Source organism: Gobio gobio (assembly GCF_949357685.1).
Source record: "Gobio gobio genome assembly, chromosome: 5".
Taxonomy (NCBI): Eukaryota; Metazoa; Chordata; class Actinopteri; order Cypriniformes; family Gobionidae; genus Gobio; species Gobio gobio.
Genome location: NC_137101.1, coordinates 22614133 through 22630885, shown reverse-complemented (window position 1 = coordinate 22630885; position 16753 = coordinate 22614133). Strand labels below are relative to the sequence as shown.

Here is a 16753-nt window from a genome sequence, read left to right as displayed (position 1 = left end):
TTATTACATTGGTTGTTATGTATTGCGGCAGTTCGGAAATTAAATGTCTGGTGAGTGGCGATAGAAGGTAAATGCTTTTGAAAATAACATAGCACCTACACTAAACTAGCCTGACGTTGTCATACTCAGATTCTAGTCAGAATATGAGTCTGATACTGCTCCATTGGGTTGTGATTATGGGGTGTTTCAACCGAACCTGGAAAGAAAATGCCTCTGCACTCAATTGGATAGACCTACAACCATTCAGAGCAAAGGAGCGACGCATAGTTGTCAACAGAACTCAACTGCACGCACACTGGAAGAAGTAGAAGAAGAAGATGAATGTAAAGGATCTTTGCCAGTGTTGTAAAAAATAATTTTTAGGATAAACAGAGTAGAGAGAAATATTAGAGGTGAATGCATATATGAACAAGTTCTCTGTTTAGGATTAGACCGAATTCAACCCAACTGCTCTTTGGTAACGTGGATGATTACGTTATGGTTGATTATCTGTCCATCATCGTATTAGGCATGTGCCGGTATCAAATCTTCATGTTGCGATTAATTGCTGAAGCTTTTATCACGGTATACGGTATTATCACGATATTGAAATAAGTTGCAAAAAAAGTGTTGTCATACTATAACAGGTTTAATAACTTTCTTATAACAAAAGAACCATACATTTAAATACAATAAAGCAATACACAAAAATATATAAAGTAAACAAATATTTAAAACAGATTAAGTGCAAAAGAATTATAAAGAACAATAGGTAACACTTTACAATAATGTCTCACCAGTTAATGCATTAACATTTTACATTATTACATTTTTACAGAAGTTATTCTTCTTTGATAATGTTAGTTCAAAAAAGCAACTGTTAGTTAGTGTAAGCTCAGGTCCATTAAATAATACAGTTACAAATTTTGATTTTAATAATGTGTCATTAAATGCTGAAATGTACATTTAACTAAGATTAATACATGCTTTAGAAGTATTTTTCATTGTCAGTTTGTTAATGAATGAACTAATGTTAAATAATGGAGCCTTATTGTAAAGTGTGTGACTGAACAACAGTCAGAACATATTCAAACAATATCTAGGGCATGTAATTTAGTCCAGATTAAAATATAAAATGTTTAAGTTTGAAAATGAATAGCCTTAAGTCTTTTCACTGTATTGTTTTGTTTACGAGGGTTACCGGGGAAACGGCTGCATTTCTGCTGTTCCTTCACTGGTTCCGCCATGTGCTCGGCTCATGCACGGTCTGTTTACATCAGTGCGCGTTCCTCTTTAATTTTTTATTCATTTTAAACGGTTGATGGGTAAAGTATTCTTAAAATGCATTCTAAAAATCGGAATAATTCGTAATAAATAATTATTCACAGTATTTTGAAGTGCCCACGATAACAATATTGTGCATGTTCATTATTGCGGTATATCATATTACCGTTTAACGGCACATGTCTACATCTTATAAAGCCCGGCTTAACAATTTGATTGGTCCAAACAGCTGTGGTTCGAGCATAGTTGCTCCACAACGGATCAAGTCCAGACCGAACTTCCCGACCTCAAATGTTGTGGGCGGGACTAATGCTGCCTTCACGTGCAGTCGGAATTATCGTAAATACGAGTTTCCAAGGTAAAAATTGCACATGAAGGCCCTCCACTTTCGAAATTTGAATGGGATGAGCTAGTAATCACGACTTCAGAGGTGAGAATTATCAAATTTCCGATAGCACGTGAAGGCAGCATAAGTTCGGCTGGCATCCAGGCTAACACTAAACACTACCGTAAACCAAACGTGAGGAAAACACATTTGCTGAAGCAACCATGCAAAGTTAGCTTGCATCTACAAGTCTTAGAACTTTTTAATCGTAACTCGTGTTTCATGGGACTAAATCAATTCCTATGACGCACACTATACGCGCAGGGATCTGATTCACACGGACCGCTGTTCAATGTTCAGGAAGCACACCATAGCGCATGTTACATTTTGAATTTAGTTGGCGCTATGGCGGAGAGTAAAGATGTCCATAAATGGCAGAGAATGTCTAAAGTTTGGGATCGTTACATTCTTAAAAAAGAAGAGAACAAGGTGTGTCTACTGCAAAGTAAACCTGGCATTCCACAGCAGTACGACTTCAATGGTAATGTAGCCTAAGCCTATACATTGATGTTCGCTGATTTTAATCCCATACTGTATTTGTAGCGATGTCGTGATGCGGTTTGACTAGATATGATGTTTAGCTTTGATGTTTTTAAGTAGTAAACGTATTCACGTTCAATTGCAAGAGAGCATAGCCTAAAAAAAAGAACCCCTTCACACACACACACACACACACACACACACACACACACACACACACACACACACACACACACACACACACACACACACGCACACACCCTCGTCTCACCCGAGAAATTATATATTATTTGTTAGTAGCCTAATGGTAAATGCTGCAGGTGTAGAAATCTACATAAAAGATATTTACTTTGATGTCAGGGCTAGATTACAGCATGAAACCTGTTGTGCATATTAATAAATTAAATTGCTTTTCCTCTTCATTTTCGTTATGTATTATTTGTTTTGGTTGTTTAAACACACACACTTTTTTTATCAGATTAATCGACCGATTAAGTGCTAGATTAATCGATTACAAAAAGAATCAATAGCTGCAGCCCTACTATAATCTGCCCCTGAAATCATAAATTGTGTTAAAAGGAATAAAAGTTCCTTTTTTTTTTTCTTTTTTTTTGAAATGCCCCTAGTGTTCATTTCAAGATGGAAAATGTAGGTAAAGGCAAATATTTCCAATGAGACTCTGCTGGTATTTAAAGCATCAGAACTGCGGCAAGGCCAGAGATCTCAAAGCCGCTCAATTGTAGTAACTTGGACCTTTATTCTGAGCATTACATTTTTCAATATTATGAAGTGTCCCAAAAGCTATAGAGCAACCCCTTAAAGCATCATAGGCACACTCCCAACAGGGAGTCTGTTACAAAAGTAATGCTTTAGTTAACCAGCCTTCTAAGATAGCATCGATAATGCAAATGTGCATGGACTTAAGCAAGCATGGTGAGGGAGATGAAGTGAAAGGATGGAAGGGAGGACTTTAACATTGTGACAAATGAGCACTACTAACTATACAAATCACTGGACGAACAGTGCAGTTGAAAACTGAAATGGTGGGTGCGAGCCGCTGAATTGCACAAAATTGATCCATTCACTGGTGAGTGAAACCTGCTCCCAGTGGGAAATATACTGCGAGTCTGTGAGCATTTTAAAGTGGTCATAGGCAGCACTCTGAAAATGTCACGGTCGTGTTACGGGTGATCCAGGTCTTTTCCCAATCCTATCTTCTGCTCTTCTCTGTTGTCATTTCCTGTCTCTTTTTCTCTATGCTATCCCAATAAAAGGCAAAATGTCCCTATTACTGCTAATTAATTTGGGCTTATATTGTAATATTGTAAAATACTATTCCTAATATTAATTTAAAATAAATGTATTCGATTTTAATATATTTTAAAATGTAATTTATTCCTGTGATGGCAAAACTGAATTTTCAGCATCATTACTCTAGTCTTCAGTGTCACATGATCAAATAATTGCAATATGATGACTTGGCACACATGAGGATTTCATCAATGTTGAAAGCAGCGAGAAGCTTAATATTTTTTGTGAAAATCGTGATGCTTTTTTTTTTTCAGCATTCTTCAAAAGAACAGCATTTATTTGAAATAGAAATCTTGTAAGAATGTAAAATTCTCACTTCTGATCAATTTAACGCATCCTTGCTGAATAAAAGTAATACTTAAAAAAAAAAAACTTGGAACGTTAGAGTATATTTTAGAAATGTACACTATAGGCTAAAAAAATAAATTCAGCTATGAATATTTTTGTTATGACGGAATTAAAGTCTCTGTCCATCACTCTCTACTGCTGAAACTTTGATTCGTGCCTTTGTTACATCCAGAATTGACTATTGCAACAGCATTGTTTATGGCACGTCATTCAAAGTCTAAATAACCTCCAGAACATCCAGAACTCTGCTGGCTCACTGCCACTCTCATGACCACATCACCACTGTCCTTCAATAGATTCATTGGCTGTTTTTTTCCCCCTCATTATTTGCAAATCATAATATTCCCACAGCTCTTCTTCTTGGGTGGACCAAAACCAATTAATGGATTGTATTTACTCATCCTTATGTCCTTTGTTATGTCTTGGTTTTGTTTCATGTTCATATTTTCTGTTTGAGTTTAATCAGTCATGTTTCCTGGTTTTGTCATGTGATTCCATTGTGCCCTCATGTGATCATGTCATGTGCTTGTGTCATGTTAGGTGTGTTCAGATGACGACACAGCTGTTCCACGATTGGCCAGATTCACCACATGACAGCGAACACGTGTGTTTCGTGTTTATTCTAAAACCTTCAGTTCCACTAATGCTCACAAATCTGTTTTTTATAACAGTAAAACCTCCTTTCATGTAGTCGCAATGTTATATTGTCATGTTCATCAAAATAAAACTGATAAAAAATGTAGACCCCACTTCATTGATAGTGTAGGCTTATATGTTAAACTTTATGCTTGTACAAACACACGCTGTATTAAGCAGTGCATAAAGTATTACATGACAATAATGTCTCTGAATCATCTGTGTATTGACAAATATTGCATTTATTTCACTTCAGCTGTGATAAAGAATGCAAACACAGCGCGAGCGTAACTACCGGAAGCAGAAAGTGTTCGACTTCACGTCTCCGTTTGCAGCTCCTCCCCGCCTGCACGCGGCTACTCTCGCTGATCGGTTGCATCCAGCCGCAGCCGATGTCGAACACACCTGTTGTCATTGGTTGATTTAGTCATGTGGGTTCTCAGTTCTGGGCCGACAAAACATTGCAAAATGTCTTTTAAATGGAAATGGTGGGGCGTTGAACACCATGTTCTGATGATGCAGGAGTTGCAACAATGGCAGCTGAGAAGGCCATTCATTGTGTTCTCTTTGAATAATTTTCAGAGCCTGATGAAATCGGTATAAATATGTGTTTAATACTTCAAAACATGCTCGATGTTACAGTCACTGCCCTTGCTGTCCAGAATAAAAGAGTGAAGGGATTTGTGGAAACTGTGGTTCCTAATTATTGTGATCCAACATTTGCCTCGCATTTCAGGATGAAAAGACAAACATGTCTTCTAATATCTTCAATTGCTGATTGGGCTGACATATTTGACACACCCATCAAACAAGAAAAAACGTATCTCAAACCCCGTGGCACACCGTTTCCATGAAACATGTCGTTCAACCCAGAAACCGGAGCAAAACATTGCGCAACGGTTTGAGCTTGAACGTGCCCCAGTTTTGTCATTCGTTCATTGTCTTGTTGTTCACGTGTGTCTTGTTTAGTCATTGTTGTCTAGCATTGTTTGTGTCACTGCTGTTGGTGAGTTGGTAAGATGTTCTGTTATATTTTAAATAAACTGCACTTGGGTTCTCATCAAGTTTGCCTCCAGTGGATTCCCATTGTGACATCCTTATTTTGTCCATGGAACATGTGTGTATATATATATATATATATATATATATATATATATATATATATATATATATATATATATATATATATATATATATATATTTATTATTATTATTATTATTTTATTTTTTTGGCAAAATGTTTCAATACACTTTGCTGCTTTTATGTAAAAAAGTTACATATTGCAAATTAACTTGTAATAAAGTAATATAGTGTTATTTTAGTATTAATTATATACTATTTTTATTATTGTTTTAAATAGCTTTTATTTTTATATTTACAGTACATATTTTTTAGTTTTGGCAATTTTAGTGGTAACACTTTAGAATACTGTTCCGTCATTAATGAATAACTACACAGGAACAAGTGAGTAATGCAGTATTAACACTCTTGTAACTACTATTAAAGTTTTTGACCGTGTCTGTGCGTCGCCTAATGACATCATACGTCATCAAGCTATGCCTAAAAAATGGAATAAGCGAAGTTAGAAGTTTTGAATAAGCGACCTCTAGCGGTGAAAAATTACATATTGTGGCTTTAACCAACAAGAAACCTATTAACAAATTAGTAAGTAATAGTGCTCAGTTGAACATGTCAGTTCACTATTAGCTAATCAATAACTACAACTTTTTTCATATCTCCCAGAGGACTACTAATAGCTACCATATACAAGTTCATAATACATTTGAATAATGCATAATGTATAATTAATTCTAAATTGAAGGTCATGGTAACCCACTAGTAATGACTCAAGTATTACCAGATCCTTCAGAAGGAATTACGGTAACACTTTACAATAAGGTTGTATTAGTTAACATTAGTTAATGAATTAGTTAACATGAACTAACCATGAACAACACCTCTGTTTAGCATTAGTTCATCTAGTTAATAAAAATCCAGCTGTTCATGTTCATGTTAGTTCACAGTGCATTAACTAATGTTAACAAGATTTGAATAATGCATTAGTAAATGTTGAAATTAACATTAACAAAGATAAATAAATGCTTTAAAAGTGCTGTTCATTATTAGTTCATGTTAACTAATGTAGTTCATGTTAACTAATCAACCTTATTGTAAAGTGTTACCGGAATGACTAATTATTTGGATCATTATTCTAAGGTGAAAAGCATGATAGCTCTCTAGTAATGACTGAAGTCATTGTAAACTTTTGAGGTTTTGAATATAATGACTCAAGTGTTACTACATTCTTCAAAGAAATTACAAATTATTTGGAACAGTATTCTAAAGTGGAGATCATGGTAACCCACTAGCAATCACTGGTGTAGATGATATTTATAATTTCATTTTATTTCAGCTTTATTTCAATCAATAAAAACAATTTTAATCATTTTTGTTTTAGTTAACAACAACAACACGCTTTAAGCATGCAACAGGCCGCAGTTTATGCCCTCATGTCAATTTTTCACCAGAAAACATCAGTCATCAATTTTTACTGACACGTTGTGGCAATAGAGTGATTAATGTCATGCTGACATTCTTCTGAGGCAGAGCCAAGTGGGACATGCCAGGACACTGCTCAGTTATGGATCTAGCTGTCAGTTTTTGATAGAATCTAAGCTGCTTTAATAACAGAAGAGCTTTAATTTGACTCTATCATTTTATCAGAAAAGCTTTCAAATATAGTGCAATGTGACATATTAATGAAAAATGAACCAAAACCACCCATTTGGGGTTTAAAGATTAGACCAAAAGGTTTGTAAGTCTCCTTTCAATGTGACTGACAGAAAGGCCTTCAAACTGCAAGAGATTTTGCTCAGATTGTTGCATCTGTTGTTGTCCCATGAGCCCACAGGCCATAATAGCTTTTGTGTCTGCTCTCCTAGTCTCGCTGGGTTCGGTTTTATTAGTTCCTGTCAGGGTCTGGCCTAATTTTACTTTGCTGTCAGCGTTCGAACAAAGTTATTATCTAATGCAAGCTAATATGGGACAGAAAGACCCTCATTTTTGTCAATTTGTGAGACAAAATTTAGAAGGATTTTTCTAATTTTTCACCCCAAACAGTTGCACATTACATAAAATGGGTGTAATTTTTCACAGTCCAAAGATGAACGAGTTCAATTAGCAACATGCTTGCCTTGACACAAAACAAATCACTGCGAGTCGTACTGAGCACTAAATGTGACCAGAGGCTCAACCATCCATAACGTGATCTTTAGCTATTTGTAAAACTACACTTTTTTTTTTAAACCACAGACCTTCGACAGGGTAAGTGACAGATATTCATCACATAAACACGCTTGTAATTACGACAGTGGATAGCTGTACACAAACATTTGCTGGCAAGCTAAACGATTTCAAAAGGCAAGAAGAACCATGTCGACCTTGTGAGCAATATTGCAACCATAACAGGAATGACAGAAACGTTAAGTTTTGCTGAAATACTTCTTATGTTTTCACATACTGTACACTAGGCTACATTGTGTGCTAAACATTTTAATGTGTATGTGTGTAATTAAAGGTGCAGTGTGTAGTATTTATGAGGATCTATTGACAGAAATGCTATATAATATACATAACTATGTTTTCAGTGGTGTGTAAAGACCTTACTTAATGAACTGTTATGTTTTTATTACCTTAGAATGAGCCATTTATATCTACATACACCTCATGTTCCCTTACAGTGATATCGCCATTTTGCCCAGTCATGTTTCTACAGTAGCCCTAAACAGACAAACTTCTCTACAGAGCGCTAGTCACTCTCTGCTCTCTCCGACAACGACATTTTTGTCCTGTGTCGACCCCATAGCTTATCTATGTGCTTTGAAAGAGAGGGGTGAGCTTTGGGTGATTGCAATTCACAACCTCGCCGCTAGATGCCGCTAAAATTCACACACTGCACCTTTAAATGTTGGCTACACAATAGGCGATTACACAAGGTTGTAGACTTTCAAAGCTTACCAGCCAATATACTGTGTGTATTTATTTGCATGCTAAGATGAGACTGTTAAAAGACCTTTGACATCCCAGAAAAACTACAAAACTCCATGAGATTGGGACTGCAGATAAGGTCATAGCCTGTGTTGCTGTCTTTTTACTAGAAACTAGTTAGTCATGAGACAGAAAACTACAACTAATTTCAAGACAGTATAATTTGCAACCCTGCATTAGTTAGTTCAATTACAAAATATAATCCATGCGTTAATGACAACATTCTCTTCGTTCTCTTATATTGCCATGATGTCCTTACTCGTATAGCCTAATACTCCGTCACTAAAGCTATGTTGGTGTGACGTATTGTGCGATATACTGCTGTAGAGCAATCCACCCCTTTGGCAAAACTTTGTACCCGTTCACCAAACTTACATACAGGGGGGTTGTTTGGGAAACAAACAAAAGCCATTCGCCTTATTAGAGGTCAGTGTACCATCAGAATGATATTGCAACTGATATTTCAAGGTAGATAATCTTACATAAAGTTACTTTAAAGAGCTGGTTCACCCAAAAATGAAAATTCTGTCATCATTTGCTCACCATCCTGCCATACTAATGATTTCCTTTGTTCAACAGAGTGGAAAAGAAGATATATAAAGAAGTGTCATTTAAAACAACTACTATAAAAAAACTGTAACACATACAGTAGCCCCTCTCTCATGGGTCTGTATTTTCAGTTGAGCCAATCCAACGTAATCTCAATGCAGTTTGTAACTATTTTATGTTTTGCCATAATTTGGCAGTGGCTAATTCATATGAATTGGAAATCTCATTCGTATGTTTCGTACAATCTCCTTACACCAAGTGACGGTGAACATTCATGCATCCTTTTCTAAATATCCTTTTCTGTACTATTCAAATTATGCAAATTCATACAAAATCGCTAAAATAATTACGTTTTCATGTTGAGATTGGGTTGGCCAATCGAGCAACTGCAATTGAGAGGAATGAGAACAGTCATAGAATAGAGAATAGAATAGAGAAAGTACATTTAAACTTTTTGATTACCCAGTGGCAAAGACCCATATGTCATTTTTGAAACAAGCCTTGACTGACCCCAGCGAATGTGTGTCCTGTAGGTCTGCTGAATATCAGGGGTACAGCAGAGTGATGTGTCTTTTGCTTCATGTAAAGAGAGCACTGATTGCTTTCAGTGGCCCCTCTGGCCTTCAGCGAGTCTATTTCCATTTTCCCAGCAATCGATTCGCTGCAGCTCCACCATCTCTCTGCCCTTTACTACAAACTTTACCCTCTCTCTCTCTCTCTCTTTGAATCACAGAGCCTCAGTTACTCAAACACATCTGTGTTTTCTTTCTCTCTTTCCATCTCAGATGTTACCAGGGCGATTGAGCTGCTGGAAAAATTACAGGAGTCAGGTGACGTCCCGGGTCACAAGCTGCAGTCCCTGAAGAAGGTTCTACAGAGCGAGTTCTGCACGGCCATTAGAGAGGTGAGACTATTGCTGTCACCTCCAGAGTTTAGCACCATATTCTACGGGTGACACAGTTAAGACTTAGATTAAAGGTGCACTATGTAACTTTTCCGTCCGCTAGAGGTTGCCTATTCAAAACAAAGGCATAGTTTGATGACGCCAAGTTTGAGCGCTGAATCTTGGGACATGTGGTCTTCACCTCACAGTCAGTGGAAAATAATCGCGATAGGACTCGGGCAGAAATCATGTTCATGGATGCGATTATTAAAGGTCCCATGGCATGGCATTTTTCTATTATTTTATAGTGTTTTCTGAGGTGTACTTATATTATTAGTATGATTTTTACATCATAAAATGTCATAATTTAGAAATAAAAGGAATTTTGTCTATACTGCTGTTTGCTCTGTGGCTGAATGCCCTGCTTCAAGAGGCGTGTCTGCTGTGAGACTTCAGTAAAAACGCCCACTGTTGTGATTGGCTGACATCTTTGCATTTTAAATGAGCGGAGGGGGCGTGGTTTAACGAGGCACGAGCAGGCACGAGTCTGCCAGAGAGACGGATGGACCTGTGTTCACTTCTCATCAGTTCTCTCAGCATGTCTCAGTTCAGGGTGAATTGTTGTAGTTACTAGCATATACTTCAGGTTATTAGTTTATTTCTAGTCGGAGGGGCTGTCACTCATGTCAGAAAGTTAGTAACTTTAGTAAATTATGGATCAGCGCTGACTCGAGACGCGAACCGTTTAGAACGATTCAGTCCGATTTGGTGAACTGGTTCGGTTCACTAAAAAGAACCGATTCAAAAGAATGATTCGTTCGCGAACCGGACATCACGGAGACGAAGCGATTGCTAACAAAGTTATTTATAGTAACTACTGAGTTATGAGAGCGCTGTCAGTCAGCGCGAGTTTATTGTGTTTGTACCTGAGAGTTCTGAATAAACACGAGTCCCAGTCACACCGAGTCCTCTTCATCATTATTCTACCAACTTTGTAACACATGCAATGTACCATTACAGCGAGATGAACGAGTTAGTAAGTGTTGAGTATAGCATTATTTCTAGATATGTTCCAATCATATGACATTCCAATCAACGTCATTGACGCGCATTGAGTAACGTTACACAGCGCAAACAAAGACACAACAGCTATAATCGAATGTAATCCAGTTTATTGTGGGGAAAGCTGGCTAGCCTAGCCGGATACCCTCACGCTTACCCTCCTTCTGCTTAATCTCACGCCGCGTTTGGTGCCTCCGCTGTGGGCCAGATGCAGTACTGGGGGTCGGGGATGTTGGAGGCCGAGCTTCGGCGTGTGTGAAGTTTATCTCTAAAGATGTGACTGCTGATGTTAAACAGAAAAGACTGTATGCACATTTTAGAACAGATAGACGCGACAAGGACGTACAAAAACACTGACTCACAAGATAGAAAACACGAAAACACCGTTCTGTCGGGAGAGAGAGAAGCCGCAGTGTGTGCACGAATAATAAATAATAAGCTACACACAAGAAATCAATGATCACAGATCAGAAGGAACTGAAGAAAGACTTCTGTTTTCATTTGTACATCCAAACACTGAGAAACTGCCAGTGTTCACTCGTTCACAAGTAACGTTAATGATCTCGACTGTTTGCATGGGCGTGCCAGATTCTCTGGGCGGAGGAAAGGGAGGAAACCGTTCCTGCTTGGACGTCAAAACAGGAGACTTCAGGATTGGCTCGTCTGGCCTGTCATTTTCTCAAAGGCAGAGAAAGACAGCCAGAACTCGGTTTTACACCGATCAACATTTCTATCCACTTGGGGACAATATTCAGGCTAGGGGAACTCATATTAATGTTGAAATACCTCATAAAATGAAAATTTCATGACATGGGACCTTTAACGTTGCTGTAGTATGAAGCAGAGCAGGACCGAGTGTTGTGGAGCTGAGCAAGGCCGCAGGAGCGATTGTTAATAAAGACAAATGCAATACAAGCCTCACAAGCAGCGGGACTTTTATTATGCCACAGTCGCCGGCACCACTTCCGCTTTTCCGGTCATGAGTTTGAGGTAACAAAGCTCTGTTTATCATATTAAATATATTTGAGTGTGTTGAAAATGATGTTATGACGTTACTCTGTGCGTTGGCTCAGCAGCAGCTATGATATTTGTTCACACTGCAGTGAGAGTAAAGCGTTTCTGCAAAATAAAACCGAGGGTAACGCAGATATGATGCAATTGACAGGCGACTCCCTCACACGTCCCGGTTCCTTGGTTAAAATTTCTCACGATTTAATTGGAAACATTTGGGATATTTTTACTCAACTGAACAAAATATATAACACTGGCCTAGTAGTTTTTAGATATTTTACTGAAAAAATTTAACATAGTGCACCTTTAAGATAACAATTATATTACAGTAGCAGTTCATCCAAAATTAATAGTATGTCAAAACTGACTCACCATCATGTCTTTTGAAACAAACATTATGTGGAATATATAATATATGTGACTCTGGACCTCAAAACTAGTCATAAGTCGCATGGGTATATTTGTGGAAATAGCCAACAATACATTGTATTGGTCAAAATCATAGATTTTTCTTTTATGCCAAAAATCATCAGGATATTAAGTAAAGATCATGTTCCATGAGGATATTTTGTAAATTTCCTACTGTAAATATATAACCAAAAATATTGTTAGTAGTAATATGCATTGCTAAGGACTTAATTTTGTCAACTTTAAAGGCGATTTTCTCAATATTCCGATTTTTTTGCACCCTCAGATTTTTGAATCGTTGTATCTCGACCAAATATGGTCCTATCCTAACAAACCATACATCGGTGGAAAGATTATTTATTCAGATGATGTATAAATCTCAATTTAAAAAAAATGGTCCCTTATGACTGGTTTTGTGGTCCAGGGTCACATGATGTTTAGCAAAATGTCCAAATTGCTGTTTTCTTGCATTTACAAAAAAACTAAACGTGGTACACGTGACAAAAAAGTCTTCTGAAGCCATACCATAATTTTGTATAATTAGGTAAAAACCTAAATATGAACTACTTTATTCTGATTGAACAATTACAACATGGTATGATGTATAATTACAGCTAAACATAGTTATTCAAGTTTCATGTCTCCTGAGGAAGTCTGTGGGCTCGTTCTTCTTACATATGAAATAATTTCTTTAATCTCTTTGTAATAATTGATTAAAACATAGGTTAACGCACTGTGAATTAACTTTAATAATTACTTTTATTACTTTAATAAATACTGTAACACATATATTGCTCATTGTTAATGTTAGCTAATACATTAACTAATGTGTCCTAATGAGATCTTACTGTTAAGTTAAACTAAAACTATTAAAAATCTATGTCAAACTGAAAAATGACTAAAACTAAAAATAGAAGTATTCAAAACAAATATACTAATAGTAACTAATAAAAATGACAAAGGCATAACAAAATGACTAAAACCTAAACTAAACTTAAAATGAAAACAGAAAATAAAAACATAAAAGCTAATTTATATTGTAATTTAATCAATACTAAAATTATATATAATAATTTCAATGCCTATGAAGAAAATGAAAGGGAAAATGTTTCTAAAATTAAGGACAACAAAAAGCAGACAGTCACTTTTGCAGTGTGTTGCAGATGAAGCATCTGAGCATCAGAGGCTGTGGTATATAGACCGAGAATCAATCAATTATGGGATGGAATCTCAGCATCATCTGAGGTTGACGTTAGTGACAGATGTGCATTGAGGGTGCGATGACAGGAGTGTGTCTGTCAGGCAGAGATAGTGGCGACTGGTGCCTGTTTTACTCTGCTCCTCCAGTGAACTTGCAGAAATGCAATTATTCAGAGAATGAGGTTGACCTGGGTCACTGCGGTTTTAAGTGCAGCACCAGGGCAACATCCTCACCGCTTTAAGATGTCTCCATCGTCCATTTCCATGTTCAAACACCGGAACCGCACTAGCAAACAACTAAAAACCAATCTTACAGACAGACACATTTTTGTACTTTTGCCTGAGCAAGTGAGCATATGAACAGTGCTGCTCTGGTGGAAATGCCTTTTCCCATTTAGGGGTGTGTGCGTGTGCCGCACAACACATGGGCGAGAAAAGAAACCTATTATGTTAATTTGCATGTTTATTTAATTCATTGTTACAAGGATGATTATATGCTGCCTTTTAGTATGACACCACAGCTGTGCTTTCTGTCACTAGTGGGCAGAGCACGTATAATCTTGTGCTTGTTTATTTTGAAACAGTATGGGAGGATCGTGACCAGCTATATGAAAAACAGCTGGGGAAAATACTCACAAAACAAATATTTAGACATCAATTACTAACTTTTTTCCACTACTGTCAATGTCAGGTGAATTGAGAAAATATGCCAATACTTACTGGCTATGGAAGTGTATTTTATTTTATCACAGACACATGAAGTGAACAACCACAGTTAAGGCTCATTCACACAAAGAACAATAAAGATAACAAAAATGATAACTATATTAGCGTCCACACTAAGGGACGATATTGTTCTATTTATTATAAGCACACACTGCAGTTATGTTGTCTGCTGCTTTAAATGCTCAAGGCTGGATTTCCCGATAACGTTGTCTCTTAGCGCGCTACAAAGACTCTAAAGGTATAACTTAACTAAAGGTATACCATTTCTAGTCGTGTTCCCTGAACTGTATCTTAGGAGGTTGCTCAAGGTGGTGGTGCTGAATTGGTTTATCAATGGCTCAAAAATCGATTATTCACTCTTGGCAGGGGATGTTTAACTGCGTTATATGAGAAAACGATGCCCTTATGAAAGAAGCACTTCAGAAATAGTTGAAATTGCATTTATCAAGACTCTTTATTTATCATGAGATCTTATAAATATAATCCAAATTACAAACTAAATTCAACCGTGCATGTTTGATATAATTTTAAAATTATTGTGCGAACCCGCAACCTCTCATGCCCAAACGTAGCATCAATCCTCTACACTAACTGGCAGTATATGCCATTTATATTATCAAAATATATTTTGCCATAGTCTTCATTTACTTCACATCACATTATTGGTGTAAATCACTAATTTCTGTTATTGAAAGACCTACTCAATAAAAGTACAACACGCAAAACATTTAATCAACAGCTACTATAGCTAGAAAAAAGCTATAGCAGCAGCTGAATTTTGGGGCTGAGCTCCGTCGAGTTTGTCTTGACAAAGTGGGAGCAACAAAATCTAAAAGCTGCTGGATTTACTGCAGTGGCAGATGAAATTTATTTTGAATTACAGCTTCTGTCATAATAGCCAGGGGACTAAAGTTTTCACAGATGAAATGGTGCACATACACTAAATGGCTCCGCGGATGGTGCCATCTTTGATTTAGCACAACCTTTTGCTATATCGCTGCCATAGTTTGACCAAACTCCCCTCCACAATCATTCCCTTTAAATAGACTCCAAAGCCTTTACTGTATAATGGTTTGCCAGCTGATGTACCTTTGGATAATATAATAAAAAAGCTAACAACCATCAGTGTAATGACAATTTTATTATTTGTGTGAAAACACTTCAATTAGCAGAATTATATTCGTATAGACTGAGATGTAAAGAAACAGTGGTGGCCACTATCGGAATGAACTGTCAATAGGGATAAGGTATAGCTAATAGTGGTCCAGACCAACCTTACGAACGAATGACTTACAGAAGGCATAATTAAATAAGAACGTTTTTGGGAAACAAGTATTAACATTAAAATAAAGCTGAAGGTATAACCTAAGGACGACACAGTGTTAAGAAAGTTTCGGGAAACCCAACCCAAGCTCTTTAAAGTCATGTGGATTCTGATTGGCTGTCAATCTTTATTATTGTTCATCATCTGGAAAAAAAAAAAACATTCTTATTCCAACGATACTGTTCCTCTGAGTTGTGATCCATATAGCTGTGGTGTGGTATTCTCTACTCTAATAGTGTCACATTCATGTGTTGTTTAGTTTCATTGTCTTGTTCTGTTTAGTTCCATTGTCATTGTCTTTGCCTGAGTTCTTGTTTATTACCATGGTTTCAAATTAGTTTTGCACTTGTTCCCTGTTCTGTTGATTACAATCCTCTGTTTATTTAAGCCCTTAGTTCCCTCAGTTCATGGTTCGGTGTCATCAACGTTTATGTATAGTGTTGTTTATGGTTCCTAAACATTATCTTTATCTCTAATTCTGTGTCACGCATCTCTGGTTTGGATTTTAAACTACACAGCCCCTTGACAGAACACTGAACCCAAGAAAGGATTTAGACCGCAGAAAATAAAGAATAATTATGAATTTACCTGCTTGAGCAGGGTGATCGCTCCCTAGAGGATCACGCGAATGACATCCTAGATCTTGCGTGCTTCACCCACTATCCTGAACGCATGCTTTGTGTATTCTTCAACACCAGCCTCACTGAGGCACGCCTGCCCATGGAAGGTCCTCGAGGGAGCTTTGTTGAATATGTGGAGTGGGTACTGGTGTGGTGTGAGTCCCCCTTTATCGTCTGCCCCATGCCAGCCCCACTCCAGACCCTGACCGCTTACTTTGAATATTCTTCAACACCAGCCTCAATGAGGCACGCCTGCCCATGGAAGTTCCTCGAGGGAGCTTCGCCGAATATGACGAGTGGGTACTGGTATGGCGTGAGTCCCCCTTTATCGTCTGCCCAATGTCAGCACCACTCCAGAGCCCAGCCAGCCTTCAGCCAAGCCCCACACAGACTTTATGCCAGAGTCCACTGTAGACTCAGAGCCCGAGCACGAAGCAACAAAGATCGAGCCACGAAGATCGAGCCAAAATGATTGCCAGATGCCACGTTCATCCTGAAG

General features: G+C 37.4%; 1 protein-coding gene across 1 annotated transcript in view; it reads left to right on the top strand.

Annotated features, from left to right (window-relative positions):
- Nucleotides 1-16753, top strand: part of lin7a (lin-7 homolog A (C. elegans)) — a 67143-nt gene that overhangs the window by 19695 nt on the left and 30695 nt on the right. The window contains exon 2 of the mRNA XM_079817865.1: nt 9806-9924. Coding sequence (XP_079673991.1) covers nt 9806-9924 — 119 coding nt within the window. The remainder of the gene's footprint in view (nt 1-9805; nt 9925-16753) is intronic.